We start from the raw sequence: 15,051 nt of genomic DNA on the forward strand, positions 1-15,051 counted from the left end.
TGCAAAGACCCATAAAAATAATTTAACTACAAACAGTTCCCATAAACCAAATTCCAAAAGAGGGTAAATTCCCAAAACCCCACCAAAAAAATAAAAATTATTATGGGGGGGAAAAAACAAAAGACACTGGAAAATTGATTGGGTCCAACGTAGAAAGATGCAATTTTGATGAGAAAAATGAAGGAAAATGGGAAATATTACTGTCGCTGAGAGGGAAGTNGGGGGGGGGGGGGGGGGGGGGGGGGGGGGGGGGGGGGGGGGGGGGGGGGGGGGGGGGGGGGAAGCGAGGCGTGGGATCAGATTCAGGACTTTGTCAACCATGCCGTGAAGATGATTCCTGTTATCCTTATACCCCATCATCATTGGGCCACCATTCGATCTTCCTAACTCATCGGACAGAACATTAATCTTTTCTTCACTCTGTTTCACAGTTTTTCTCCTTTTCATTTTCCTTCCAATTCTGTAACATGAACTATGAAGCATAGCCTTTCGAGGGTTTCTCTTTGATGTGGTCCCTAATCGCTTGATTTTTATTTTGTTCTTTCTTTTTCTGTGGAGAATCGTTTTCCCCCCATTTTCTTTCTTTTTCGTCCCCCCACAAACGATTCTACAAGTGGGTTTGTTTTGTTTTGTTTTGTTTTTTTTTTTAATTTGCTTTCCATTTATCCTTGTTCGTATTAATGGGGAATGTGAACGGGAGAGAAGATGAGGATGGCAACCCATCTGGGGCGGAAGAAGAAGAAGAAGATGAGGAAGTCGGTGGTGGTGGTGGTCAGGGGAGTCTGCCGGATGGCCTGGCGGCACCGCCCGATTCCCACCGTGGCTACCACACCGGCGATCCGCCTGCTGAGCTGATGGGTCATTCCCCTCCTCGTAGTCCTCGCGCCATTCCATCTCCATTGATGTTCACTCCTCAAGTTAGTTCCCTTCACTTTGCCTTACTTGCGTTTCTGGTTCGATGAAATTGATATCTGTATAATTGGAAATGCCTTTTGTTTCCTTTTCCGCTAAGCTTCTGCGGGGAATCTTGCCCTTTTCGTGTCCTTACTTTTCCTGCACAGTACATGTTTGATTTAAGTCCAACATGAATAAATTGACAATTTGGTGAATCTACAGGGCTATTATTACTACAATTGTTTGTGCAATTTCGATCGATTGCCTCTTTCTTTCATTTTCTCATTGGAATCTTGATAGAAAATTGATTTTCTTTGAACTTGTGTAGCTTGTGATTCACTTTGAATGCCTAGAAAGTTTACATCAATGTTCTTTAGTTCTTATCATTGATATTACTGTAGGTTAGTCTGTGGAATATGCTGTGATATCCATGATTCGAGTTCTATCTTCTTACAGGTACCAGTTGTTCCACTGCCAAGACCTGATGAGGTGCACAACACAAGCCAGTCTTGGATGAATAACAGTTCATGGGTTGATGATGTTAGCACTGAACAAGGAATCCCAACAATGATAACGTGGAGTCATGGAGGCAAGGAAGTAGCTGTTGAGGGATCTTGGGATAACTGGAAAATGAAGTTTGTTGCTCTCTTATCTTGATTTGTTGTTCGGTTCGTACTTAATCGACCGCCATCTGATACCTAATGTCTTGTTCTTGATCAGAATACCCTTGCAGAGATCTGGGAAGGACTTCACGATTGTGAAGGTACTGCCTTCTGGTGTTTACCAGTATAGGTTTATTGCTGATGGACAATGGAGATATGCTCCTGACTTACCTTGGGCTCAAGATGATTCCGGCAATGCTTACAATATCTTGGACTTGCAGGTAAAAACATCTGTTTTTTGCACACCACTGCTTATGAATGGAAGTAGGACAAGCTATTACCATAGCTGATTTTACTGTTGTAGGACTACGTCCCAGAAGACATTGAAAGCATTTCTAGCTTCGAACCTCCTCAATCCCCGGAGTCGAGTTACAGCAGTTTGCAGCTTGGATCTGAAGATTTTTCGAAGGAGCCACCATTGGCTCCTCCTCACTTGAAATCCACGTTGCTTGACATGCCTTGCCCATACAATGAGATTTTGCCTCCTTTGTCAAGACCTCAGCATGTTATGCTGAATCATCTTTATATGCAGAAGGAAAGGGGCGGTCCATCTGTCGTGGCACTCGGGATGACTCACCGGTTTCTAGCAAAGTACGTAACCGTTGTCCTCTATAAATCGTTGCAGAGATAATGTAGTATAGGCATATCCTGTGTGAAAGAAATTCAAAATCTAAACCCATTTTTCCTTACTGTAGCTTTATATGGTGTTGATGCCATTTCATTTTAACACTTCTGAATTAACCAGGACGTCTGAATGGATCGTTCTTCAAGACTCTACCTTACATGATGACATCTCTTTTTGATCTGACATGCATTTTAACCATTTAGCAACCTTTTTCCCATCATTGTCGTAGGATCTTTCGTTTCACTCCCATTCTACCTATCATGTAGCTTTTGCTAGTGAACCCATGAGGCTCTCATCAATTGTTGGAGAGGAGAACGAAGTATTCTTTATAAGAATGTGGAAACCTTTCTCTAGCAGACGAATACTAAAAACTTTGAGAGAAAACTCGAAAGGAAAAGCCCAAAGGATATATCTGCTAACGGTGGGATTAAGCTGTTATACCAAAATATTAAACCGTTGTGTTCTAGTAGAATAGAGTTGAAAATGTGAAACCATTGGAGAGATTACCATTAGCCATTAACATCACATACATTAACACGGATACACGTATCTCAGAAGATACAAAGCGGCAAATTCAGCCAAACTACAAAATGGAAGTGCAGTGAGATACTACATTATTGAACAGCCATTGGGGTTCTCATCGCTGAAAATCCGTTCAGGGTAATAATATGCGTACTCAGTGTAGTGTTTGGTTGGCCAATGCTCAAACCTTTTGATATCAAACTTCTTATCATCTTCTTCCTGTGTCTCTTTCTTCTCCTCTGGTTTCTCTTCAGTTGCTGGTTTTTCCTCTTCCTTCTTCTCCTCTTCCTTCTTTTCTTCTTCCTTCACTACTATGGACGCTGGCTTTCTGGTTCTCTTCGAAACCTCGTTGACCAGCGTCGTAGCATCCATAACCCCTTTTACGATCACCCTATTGTTGGACAGTTCTGTTTCCACGGACTCTACACCTGCAGCCAAAACAACCTCCATTTTTTCTTACATGTTCTTCTCATTAAAGTATCAGAAAAGAAAAAAACTGTACCTTTGATCTTCCTGATCCGCTTCCTTAAACCTTGAGCACAAGCCTCACAATGCATCTGGACTTGCAGTACCACTGTTACCACTGCTGGAGGTGGGGGGGTGGCCTGCAACAAGATTTAGATGTTTATTGGAAATTCTAATGGGTCGAGGTTAGGATGAGGAACATATTCTCCATCTCTATCTCCGACATAATTTAGAAGAATTTCTTTCCCTTACGTCTTTGTTTAAACAAGTCGGGTCCCCACAGATGGGTGAAAAGAAAAAACAAGAAAAGTAGGATAAAAAAGACCCGTGAGTAGATGGCTATGTGTCTGTGGTATTAAGTATGGGAGTGGGGTCAAAGGGTTTTGGAGGCCATAAATAAGAGCTACAGCAACGGGAAGAGGCCTGTAATGTGCATGTGTGTGGAACCAAGAGAGAGCTGCTGAGACAGAAACAGAGAGGGGTGAGAGTGAAGTAAGGTGGAGTGGGGTCTCCATTTTCAGGCCTTTTCTTTTGTTTTGTTGTTTTCATGTCAGTTCTCCCAACTCCCACTCACCACCACTCCTATTCACTGCTCTCTCTTTCTCTTCCTTTCCAACTTTCAAATTTTGCTTCACTTTCCATTTCATCTTCCCAATTCTCAATCCTATATTCGATCACTCAACAACAAAGGACCCAATTATGAACCCAGAGAAGAACAAGGGCATACGTAGAGAAGAACCTAGATGTAACAGCTCAAGCTCAAATCCACTGTGTTTTAATCTATTACATATCGCCCTCAGCCTCATGGTTTTATAGGGAAAGGTTTCCACACCCTTATAAGGAATGTTTCGTTTCCCTCTCGGTGTGAGATCTCACAATCTACCCCTTGGGGGCTCATCGTCCTCACTGACATACCGCCCGGTGTTTGGCTCTTATAACATTTGTAACAGTCCAAGCCCACCGCTAGCAAATATTGTCATATTTGAGCTTTTCTTCTCGGGTTTTCCCTCAATTTTAAAATGGATGATAATGCAGGGTAAAGGGAAAGTTTCCTTTCCAATAAAACTGATAACTTTACCTCCTCCTTTTTCTCCTCCTTTGGCTGTTTCTCATCTTCTTTAGGTTGTTGTTCAGGAAGCTTAGGCAATGGCGAGATTAGCTCCACTTTTCTCCCACTTTTCTTCTGTAATCTCTCACACACTTTCAAAGGATCTGCCTCTTTCCCTTTCACCACCACCTTCCCTGCTCTGCTATCCGTTGTCACATTCTCCACTCCTTCAAAAACCAAAATTTAACAAAACACTCTTATACACCGTACAAAACTATCAGTCACATTATTTCAGAAAAACTAACCCTGGAACCCTCTAAGGGCTCGGGCGACTTTTCTAGCACAGGCTTCACAATGCATATCCACTTTAAGAACAATCTCAGAGGGTGGCTCTTCTTCATTCTTCTTACTGTCTTGTTTCTTTTCTTCTTCTGTTGCTGCTGCTGCTTCTGCTGATGATTCAGTTGGCTCCTCCTTTTCTTGTTTAGTTTCTTCCTTCTTTTGATCTTCACCTTCTTCCTTCCTCTTGATTTCCTGTAAAAGGTGTTGAAAAAAACATGTTTTTTAAAAAGGGTTATTAGTGTATGCCCTTAAAGGAATGAGAGAAATTTGCTTACTTCACCCATCAGCTTTAGGATTGCAATTGAAGGCTTCAAATTCACTTCTCTCTTTCTTTTTCTCTGTTTCTGTTCAACTGTGGATTTTATAGGTGTGGAGTAAGAGGCTTAAAAGGTCGGTAACGTGCAAATCTGACGTGGAGGAATTTAATGCAGCCTACCCATATGTCCCTTTTACCTCACTCAACATTACAATTTTGCCCTTTACTTTCATCATAATTACTACGCTTAAGATCAATAGATAATTCTGGAGAACCGCTATAAAAATGATCCACAGCAATTTCATGGTAAGTGGATGGATTAACGGTTGCTTAAGAATAGAATCAAGGTTTGCACAAAATTAAATTAGATTAATGTATAAATTAATCATTAAGTAATCTTTCTTGTGCGCCGAAAGCGAAACAAATGTACTCACAACATCAATGAACTAATGAACCGAATTACACAAAGAGACACCAAAACATTTACGTGGTTCGGAGAAAAGAAGTTGAAGTTCCCCACATCTACGAATAGAGATTGAATTGCATAATGATCAGAAGATGGAACCCACCAACACTTTTGATTCCAAGCCCAAGCCACCCACACCAATGCCTTCCACTCGGGTCGCCCTGCCCAAGACCCATTTTTTTCAACCGGTTCGGTTCGTTCAAGGGACCCACCTACACACTCATCAAAACGTGTTGACCTTGGTTACTAAATCATTTTACCTACTATATAAGCTTAAAGTTTAAATACCTATTAATTATACTTTTAAAAACATTATGATATTGTCTATTTTGAGCATGAGCTTTCATGGCTTTGCTCCGAGCTTCTCCAAAAGGTCTCGTACCAATGGAGTTAGTATTCTTCACTTATAAACTCATGATCATTCCCTAAATTAGTCGATGTGGAACTTCCATCATTCAACAATTTTAACATCACATTTCATTTATTCAATTTCTTGAAATATAACATAAATTTTTATTAAAAAGTTTCTATTATTAAATTTTGCAAATAAATACTAAATTCAAGAGTATAAAAATTAAAAAAAAAAAGAAAAAAAAGAAAAAAAAGAAAAAAAAAGATTTGTGTGTAAAAAGAACGAGAAAAGAAGAATGAAGGGTGAAAAGGGAAATGAAAAGTCATGCTTTTTGAAAGCCAAAAAAACAGCCGTCAAGTTTTGCGTTTTGTCCTCTTTCTCTGTCGTTTCGTCACCTTGATTCTCAAATTTTTAAGGCCCACGTACGGCACGGCCCAGCCCAACCCATACTGTCGTATTTATCAAAACATTTAAAATAAAAAGAATGTTGCAAATTTTATACTTTCATAAGCTTTTTTTCAAATATACTGTTATTTTAAAAAAATGGTTAAATTCGAAAAAAAAAAACATAATTCATATAACTAAAGTACAGTAAAAATGGTTAAATATAAGGAATGATGCAAGTAGAATCATTGTAAAATCGAAAAGAATGTTAAAATATTACGTTACACTTTACAGATGATTTCTTTTTAAAAAGCGAATCAAATATAATATTTTTGACGTCTTTATTTACTTTTAATTAAATAAAAATGAATTTAACAAGCTGTATAAGCTGTATGGAATATTGATGACTTCATATTAATTGTTGGGTTTCCACAAGAATACAAGAGGACAGTTCTTAGTCGTCTTCGTATGACGTCGAATTGAAAGATAATTATATTTATTATTTATTGTCCCACTTTAATTATAATAAGAATCGTGTGAGACTTTTTAACTTATATTGGAGGGTTTTTTAAAACTATATTTTAATTAGATTAAAAGGTGAAGGTAGTGAACAAATTAATTATTATTATTATTATTATTATTATTATGTTCAATATTTAAAATTAATTAAGAGAAATTGAAATCCTTAGGCTGACGTGGAAAGCAGAAGGGCCCACAGAGTGCACTTGTCACCAATTACGAGCGGAAAGGGATAAGCAAGTTGGCCTCAACCTTTCGGAAGCTCCCAGAATTAACCAGCCGCCGGTCATGAGTCACCATTGTGTAATATTTGCGCACATGATAACGAGTCGTGTCGGTGGCGTCGGTGTAACGACGATTTTTATTTTTTGATTCTCTTCCCATTTTGTCCCTCTTATTATTTTAGTTTTATTAAATTAAATAAAAATAGGGACGATTTTATTTATTTATTTTTATTATATTGTTTTTTTCGAAAAAAAAAATCGTTAAACCAAGGATTATTTTTTAATCAAAGGCAGCACATGTGGACGACGTGAAAAAACACTTCAATTTTGTCAAAAGAAGGCCTGAAATTCAACGCCTAATTCTCCACAAGTCCACGTGGCGTAATGTGATTGGTCACATCCAATTAAAACACAACCCCCAAATCATTTTTATTTTACAGCCATATGCTCTGTTTCCAGATCGCTTCGCTTCCTTTTTAATCATCCCATTCCCAATTGACCAAGAGGAATCATTTCAGCTCAGTTTCAGATCAGAGCTTCTTCTCTTGAGCCGCCGCCATGGAAGAAAAGGTTCCTTCTTCCTCTTCCTCTTCCTCTTCCTCTTCCTCTTCCCCGCACTCTGTTCTTCCCCATCACACTGATTTCGATTCCCTCTTCTAAAAAACCTTCTGTTTTTTTTCTTGTAGGTAGTGCTTATGGTGTTGAAAGTTGACCTTGAATGCGAGCGTTGCTACAAGAAAGTCAAGAAAGTTCTTTCCAAATTCCCTCGTATGAATCTCTCTGTTCTTCCCCTGTTTTTAATTTAAGAGAAAAGTTTTAAATTTTGAAGCTTTCCGTAGTTTATTTTGATGGGTTTTTTCGCTTTTTGTGTTAGAAATTCGAGATCAGGTTTATAATGACAAACAAGGGACGGTGCTAATCAAAGTGGTTTGCTGTTCGCCTGAAAAGATCATGAAGAAAATCTGCTGCAAAGGCGATGGATCCATTAAGAGCATCGAGATCAAAGAGCCCGAGAAAAAGAAAGAGGAGAAGAAGGAAGAGAAAAAGGAAGAGAAGAAGAAAGAAGAGAAGAAAGAAGAGAAAAAGGAAGAGAAGAAGAAAGAGGAGAAGAAAGAGGAGAAGAAGAAAGAGGAGAAGAAGGAGGAGAAGAAGGAGGAGAAAAAGGAAGAGAAGAAGAAAGAGGAGAAAAAGGAAGAGAAGAAGGCGGAAGGGGAAAAGCCGAAACTGGTGGCGCAACCGGTTCAAGGCTACCCACCGCTGCCGTACTCGGTTTGCTGCACTTCATGTTACGAGGGTCGGCCGTGTTACCAATACCAATACCAATACAACGGCTACGGGGTACCGGCGGCGGCGGCGGCGGCGGCACCGTACTATGTCGGACGACCTGTTTACGACAGCTACGGCGGGAGGGGATATTCGATGGGGCAGAGTTCTGATTACTACAACCCAGAAAATCCAACAGGATGCTCAATCATGTGATTGTGAATGCTACTGCTATGAGACCCATGTTCGTAATTGTGATCCCGACGGTAAATTATGAACGGTGGTGAAAATTCATGTCCTTTTTGTTTCTTTGTGTTGAAAGTTGTAATTAAAAGCGTTCCTAGTGAGAACAGAAAAATAAAAGCCATGGAATGGAAGGATATTTGGTTTGTTTCATATTACATTTATAAATTATAAAGTTTGTCTTTATCATAGATTCTCTTAATCAAGTTTTAATTAAAAAAAAAAAAAAATAGAATTCTTAAGAAATAGTGATGTAGTTAGTCATGACATGATTAGGACATAACAACTCGATTTCAATCGGACAAAGTTTGATTAAAGCATACGTACCTGTAAGTCTAACCAAAGATGCTTTTCAATATTTTTTCTTTTTTCTTTTTTTTAACTCATTATTAAATTCTAAAACTTTAGAAACCTATTTTAAATTAAAAAATTTAAATAATTTTTATATGTTAACTTAGGGATCTAGCTAGTTTGAGTTGAATTTCTTTTAACTTACAGGTAATTTTCAGATTAATTGGATTGGTGGTCCAAACAGTCTGATTAATTGGATGGGGCAGAGTTTGATTGAAAATCTTATTTTGGGATGGTTGAGTAACCCGCACAAAACTGTTCTAACTTGTAACCCGAACCAAATTATTAGTATTTCGAAAATTTGAACCAACTCANAAAAAAAAAAAAAAAAAAAAAAAAAAAAAAAAAAAAAAAAAAAAAATTCCTTACCATTTAAGTTAGGTAGTTTGAATTATTTAATTCATCCGGTATGAATGCTCTAATATATATTAACCTAAAACGTAACTTAATTATGAATTCATAGATAATTACTTGTATGAATATAGTTGCCAAATCATTCCACCAACCACATTATCTATGTGGAATTAGAAAAAAAAAATGCACTTATTTATTTTAAATATGGCATCCATTTCATTTTCCACCAATAAAAAGAGTGGAAATTTTGGAAACTGAATGCGTGTGGGGCCCATAGATTAGGACCCATCTACGTGTCCTAAACCAAAATTTAAGTGATTAATTAATCCATCTTAAAATAAAAAAAATAACCAAAATCCCATAATGATTCCTAATTAAGTGATTGGTTAGCAGGTTGAACAAACTTAAGGCAACGCTAAACTCAATTATCAGCAACAAAACCAAGACAAAGCCCTCATTCATTGACGTCGACTAACAATGGGAAATTGCATCAGCTCACCCCGTCTCCCGCCGTTCCAACGGATCAAGGATTTCATGTGTTTGCATGAAGAACTCTACGATTTGGCTGTGCCAGTTGAGAAGATCGCTGGCCTAAAGCTAACAAGCTCGGTGCTAGAAGTTGGGCGCGGGGCTGCTACGCCTCCCGCTCACGTTCTTATTGATAATGACGACGATATTACCAAGCCTGCAACTTTGTGCAAACTTCCCAACGCCACCATTGTTGTTAGCAAAGAACAACTCGAGTTTCTTTTGACAAACTCGGAACAGTTTGGCTCTCAAGGCATTGCTGTTCAATTCTCTGATAGTTTTAAGTTTGACCGATCGTGCTCTAGATGGTGTCCCGCCTTGCCCACCATTCTCGAAGTTCATAATTACTAATTTTACTTTTTCGTTCAAAAATATATAAGTTTGGTAGTTTAACTTTTTAGATTCTACTTATTTAGTCTCGATATTTTGAGAAGTTTTAAATGGGTCGATATTAAAAACTTCTCAAACTCGAGTGATTGAATAGACAATCTTGAAAGTTTTAACATTAACTTATAATTTGATCGGGAATTTTGTATAGGGTTCTTACGAATGGGCTACTAGCTACAAAATGCTGCTTGTAATCAAATAACATGTTAAACCATTCCATAAGCATATAGGACGTTTCTCTCCGCTTTGAGCAGAGTTGCTTTCTTCGACTTCGTGACATGCTCCAAAGCTTTATTACAATACAAGACATTTAAATCTAATTATCATAATTTTATGGGAAGAATTCAATTAATTTCTGGGCCTAACTTTTAAATATTAATTAATTTATACCGCTTATAATATAAATGTAATGAATTATGAATATCTATAATTTATTTGATATAAGGTTTATGTCTCAATAAATTTATTCTATTTTATTTTCTATATATTTATTTTAATAAATTAATGATATGATTTCAAAATTTTTATATATATATAATTTTAAAGATTAAAGTGGAGGGATTAAAATGGTAAGAATTTAAATTTCCTATCAAAAACCTAAAAGGCTATGAAGGAGATGAACCTAACCCTAACCAACCTAATTAAAGGGCATCAAAATTTATGGCAAGAACTTTCAAGAAATTGCTTGAACTCTAGTAAAGGGTCAACATGTTCTTACAGGTCCAACAAACAGAGAAGCCCAAAACGAAGTTGGGTTGGGTGAGCTCTTCTTCCGTTCGGTGCAACCATCCGGACTCCAAAGGAGCGAAGGGGAAACACTGGAGGGAGATGAACACAACACAAGCCAACCGGTGAGATTTGAACCGAAGAGGAATGTTGGTTTAATCACGCACTTCCCATCATCTATGGTACGTAAATCATTCTGGGTTTGTAAATTTTTACCTCAATTCAACTTCGAACCCACTAAATCACGACTCTCTTTCTCTTGGCGTAAATTCTTGTCATGTCTGTAAAGGAGGGTCATCAATAGATTCGTTAGTGTTGAGAAATTTGATGTATTATTAGCCAATGACATCCATTCCATCGAAAAACGTATGGATTCGACGGCAGCAATGCCCTTGTGGGGATTGGAAATGTTATGTTTCGTACGAAGGAGAGGGTGAAGAAACTTGTGTTGCAGCGCAGTTAGTGAAGTCCGAAAGGGTTTCATCTGAAGCCATGGTTGCCCCTTATGTGGGGATGGTGTTTAAGACTGACAATGATGCGTTTGAGTATTATGGGAATTTCGCTAGGAACAATGGGTTTTCCATTAGGAAAGAGCGGTCAAGACTTAGCCCACAATTGGGTGTTTATAAACGAGATTTTGTTTGTTATCGTTCAGGATTTGCACCTGCTAAGAAAAAGCCCATTGGGGAGCATCATAGAGATAGGAAATCTGTGCGTTGTGGGTGTGATGCTAAGATGTACTTGTCAAAGGAAGTATGTGAAGGAATTGCACAGTGGTTTGTAGTGCAATTCAGCAATGTACATAACCATGAACTCCTTGAAGATGACCAAGTTCGCCTCCTTCCTGCGTATCGTAAAATTCACGAGGCCGACCAAGAACGCATACTTCTGCTTTCCAAAGCTGGATTTCCCATTCATCGTATAGTAAAGGTATTGGAATTGGAAAAGGGCATTCATGGAGGTCAGTTGCCTTTTTTGGAGAGAGATGTTAGAAACTTTGTTCAAAATCGTAAGAAGATTGTTCAAGAACACGACGCGTTGCTAAACGAGAAACGAGAGATTGATACAATGGAGCTTCTTGAGGCATGTAAAGCCACTAAGGAATCGGATGAAGAGTTTGTTTATGACTTTACAGTTGATTCAAATGATAAGGTCGAACATGTTGCTTGGTCATATGGATACTCTGTTAATGCTTATGCCATGTTTGGGGATGTAGTCTATTTTGATACTACTTATTCTTCAATCACATATGGGTTACTATTGGGAGTGTGGCTTGGCATTGATAACCATGGTAGGACTATTTTCTTTGGCTGTGTTTTGTTGCAAGATGAAACGTCTCGTTCGTTTGCTTGGGCTTTGCAGGTACACATAGTATATTACTCTCTTTGTTGTTCTATGTTCATATTAGTTTATGCTGTTCTGAGAATTTGTTCATCTTCACCTTAAAATTACAGACCTTTATTCGTTTCATGAGAGGAACATTCCCGCAGACAATTTTGACTGATCTTGATCCAGGGCTTAGAGATGCAATAAGAACTGAATTACCTGCCACTAAGCACATAATTCCTAAATGGAATATTTTGTCAAAGGTATCTAGTTGGTTTTCTCTTCATCTTGGATCACATTATGCAGAGTTCAAAGCCGAATTTGATTTGCTGTATTCTGTGGAGAGTACAGAGGATTTCGATATTCGATGGGGTCAAATGGTATCGATGTTCGGCCTTGTTTCGGACAAGCACATTGATTTACTATTTTCTTTTCGGGAATATTGGGTACCGTCGTACATAAGAGGTTGTCTTTTAGCTCAAATGGCTACACCAGCCTATTTCAAATCTGTTGATTCATTCTTAAAAGGAGTTTTTAATGCACAGACGTGTTTGTGTAGCTTTTTTGAGAAGGTAACTTTCTGGGAAATCAAATACTTCCTTTGATAAAATCTTTTATTGTACTGTTCTTGAATCTTTCATTTTTGTTGTTTCAAATTCTTTCAGGTTGGCATTTCAGCCAACTTCCAAGGCCATGAGCATCAGGAGATGCAGTATTTGCAAGCTAAGACAAATATCCCTATTGAAGAACATGCACGAAGCATCCTCACCCCTTTTGCTTTCAATGCTTTGCAGCACGAACTAGTGTTAGCCATGCAGTATGCTGCATCTGAAATGGCCGATGGATCATATCTCGTACGCCACTTTAAGAAAATGGATGGAGAATGTCTTGTGATGTGGATTGCAGAGAGTGAACAGATTCACTGCTCTTGTAAGGAATTTGAATCCTCAGGCTTGCTATGCAGACATGCTTTACGCATATTCATTATAAAGAATTACTTTCAGCTTCCTGATAAATATTATCTAGATAGATGGAGACGGCAAAGCTCTCTAGGCTCAAGTGATGGTCATGGTATTCAGAGTAACGATGGCGATTGGTTTCATGAATATCAGCACCTTACTGAGGCTCTTTTTGCAGAAGCGTCTGTCACCAAGGAACGTTGCGAGCACGTCCGTAAGGAACTAATGAAAGAGCTCACCAGGCTTCTTAACGAGGTCAGGAGAATGCCAGACGGTGACGGGACTGCAGCTATGGATTTGACTGAATCACCAAATGGTTAATAATGATTCTGTAAAGGGATTCTACGAATTTGAATTCATCTGCGTCTATACTTTGTGCATGATTGAGTATTTGGGAAGGAAGAGAACTGCATATCACAAGCAGTTCTTTAAGTTCTTTAAGTTAGAACATGCCTGGCTAGAACGTTGAAGAGATGCAGAATTATCGTCGGAGGCTCTCGAGCGTTGTACGGTATCGTATCACAAGCATCTGAACAATTCAGCATACGTGACTTTGAATCGTGGATGAATGATTTATATCAATCTCGGTATGAACATCTCTCCTAAGCTTATAAGACATATACTGAATGTTTTGAACATAGTTAGATGAATGAGGCAGCCTGCTACTTGTTTGTCGTTCTTATTTCTGAAAACTTTAGCTGATTTCAATTATTATACTTCACAACAAAGTCTACAGAAAGAAAGTAGAAACAAAAGAAGCGTTGCCCTTCTTATTATACAGAAAACTGATGGGATATTAGAAACTGTGTTGGACTAATAGAAAGTTGGATACTCCATAGCGTATGAACATTATGAATTCATAGGCACTAACACCATACACCATTAACTGGCTGAGCTGAGCTCTCAAGAAACAGTGGAGTGTTTGTTTTGAAAGAGATGATAGCCATTAATTCTGATCAGGCCATGTAAACGCCCCCATTGCAAAGGCCCTCTTCTCCTCCAAACTGCCATGAAAACTCAAGCCATATTCCTTGAGAAGCAGATCCACCTTCCAGTCCTCCATCTTCTGGTAATCTGCCTTGTTGTAACGAGGGTAATGAAGAGGCATTTGAAACCCAGAATCGCATTTTTCTTCACAACCCCTTTTCCCTTGTGAGCTTTTCGGGACCTCGATCGGGTTCCCGAGAGGGTAACTTGTTGAATGAAGCAGCCATTTTAAAGGCATGGCCATCTCTGTTTGGAAGGAAGAAACAGAGAGAAAGGGAATGTTTTGAGTTAAGAGGCAAGAGGCGGTGAATGGGAAGCAACTGTATTTATAGGTAGGGGAAAGGGAAAACAAAAAGAACAAACAAAACTATATACTGGTTTTGTGCCAGAATTAATTGATGGCTAGCTCTGTTTGGAAGGTTGGTAGTGGCTGTGGTGATTTCGTGAAGTAATTTTCAATGGAATATAGAATTGAATATGGATTCAAATTTGGAGGTGTTGTTTCAATAACGGCAAGTAGCTTCCTTCTGGAATGGGGAGTTAGGTGGAGAGAAAAGAAGGAATTAAGGGTGTGGGGAGTTCATAACGCTTCCTTCACATATTTGAATGTGAATCTGGTGAACCAAAACCAGCAGTCCACAGAAGAATACATGGATGCAACCTAAACCAGACGTCCATTCTCTGTTGATAAATTCATGGGTTTTCAATCAGAGAGGGAAAAAAGGCGTCTTGAACTTGATAACGTGGAAGAAGAGGAAAACAGGAAGAACATGGGCAATTAATCGACACCCTGAGATTTAAGCTATTGTGAAATTTGTATCTCGAATTTTTTTCAAATGTGATTAATGCAAATTAGGGACTTCGTTCTTTTGGTAAGGGCCCATGGTTTCACATCATTTTAAGAACAAAATTCTTTCGGTTTTCGTTCTTCCGCTTCCTTCTGGAATGGTATGGATCTGTATATTCTTATTTCGGTTGATGTGATGTCTTGGTTGGACTTGGATGATCTCTGCTTTTGCTCAAGGGGAATCTCCGGAAAAAGAAAACTGTAATGAAGGACAGAAAAGAAGAAGATGATGAAAAAGAAAAGGAGAAGACGCGGCGGCGGCGGCGGTGGTGGAGCTCTCCCTCCGTTTCAGATTTCCTTCGTCGACAAAAATGGAAGGTG

At 38.6% G+C, this 15,051-nt stretch overlaps 4 protein-coding genes across 6 annotated transcripts; 3 read left to right on the top strand and 1 right to left on the bottom strand.

Annotated features, from left to right (window-relative positions):
- Window positions 1–282: 282 nt before the first annotated feature.
- Window positions 283–2,346, top strand: LOC111781145 (SNF1-related protein kinase regulatory subunit beta-2-like). The gene is made up of 4 exons (XM_023661592.1): window positions 283–917; window positions 1,351–1,529; window positions 1,615–1,777; window positions 1,861–2,346. Exons 1-4 carry the CDS (start codon window positions 681–683, stop codon window positions 2,185–2,187), a joined length of 906 nt encoding a protein of 301 aa, XP_023517360.1. The 5' UTR covers window positions 283–680; the 3' UTR covers window positions 2,188–2,346.
- A 312-nt stretch (window positions 2,347–2,658) lies between these two features.
- On the bottom strand, window positions 2,659–4,907 carry LOC111780968 (heavy metal-associated isoprenylated plant protein 7-like). Of its 2 annotated transcripts, none has more exons than XM_023661349.1 (5): window positions 4,834–4,907; window positions 4,522–4,750; window positions 4,250–4,443; window positions 3,206–3,308; window positions 2,659–3,131 (listed from the first exon to the last, which is right to left on the bottom strand). In XM_023661349.1, exons 1-5 carry the CDS (start codon window positions 4,840–4,842, stop codon window positions 2,791–2,793), a joined length of 876 nt encoding a protein of 291 aa, XP_023517117.1. In that variant the 5' UTR covers window positions 4,843–4,907; the 3' UTR covers window positions 2,659–2,790. The 2 variants fall into 2 exon arrangements, with proteins under 2 accessions (XP_023517117.1, XP_023517116.1); XM_023661348.1 differs by having other exon boundaries at window positions 4,247–4,443.
- Window positions 4,908–7,186: 2,279 nt separating this feature from the next.
- Window positions 7,187–8,454, top strand: LOC111782333 (protein PXR1-like). Its single transcript, XM_023663197.1, has 3 exons — window positions 7,187–7,329; window positions 7,446–7,527; window positions 7,634–8,454. Exons 1-3 carry the CDS (start codon window positions 7,318–7,320, stop codon window positions 8,236–8,238), a joined length of 699 nt encoding a protein of 232 aa, XP_023518965.1. The 5' UTR covers window positions 7,187–7,317; the 3' UTR covers window positions 8,239–8,454.
- A 2,121-nt stretch (window positions 8,455–10,575) lies between these two features.
- LOC111781568 (putative protein FAR1-RELATED SEQUENCE 10) lies at window positions 10,576–14,759 on the top strand. 2 transcript variants are annotated; one of them, XM_023662236.1, is made up of 4 exons: window positions 10,576–10,793; window positions 10,901–11,973; window positions 12,066–12,509; window positions 12,603–14,759. In XM_023662236.1, exons 2-4 carry the CDS (start codon window positions 10,954–10,956, stop codon window positions 13,215–13,217), a joined length of 2,079 nt encoding a protein of 692 aa, XP_023518004.1. In that variant the 5' UTR covers window positions 10,576–10,793; window positions 10,901–10,953; the 3' UTR covers window positions 13,218–14,759. The 2 variants fall into 2 exon arrangements, with proteins under 2 accessions (XP_023518004.1, XP_023518005.1); XM_023662237.1 differs by having other exon boundaries at window positions 11,267–11,973.
- The last annotated feature ends 292 nt before the right edge of the window (window positions 14,760–15,051 follow it).

The sequence above is a fragment of the Cucurbita pepo genome, chromosome LG19 (genome assembly GCF_002806865.2).
Source record: "Cucurbita pepo subsp. pepo cultivar mu-cu-16 chromosome LG19, ASM280686v2, whole genome shotgun sequence".
Lineage (NCBI taxonomy): Eukaryota > Viridiplantae > Streptophyta > Magnoliopsida > Cucurbitales > Cucurbitaceae > Cucurbita > Cucurbita pepo.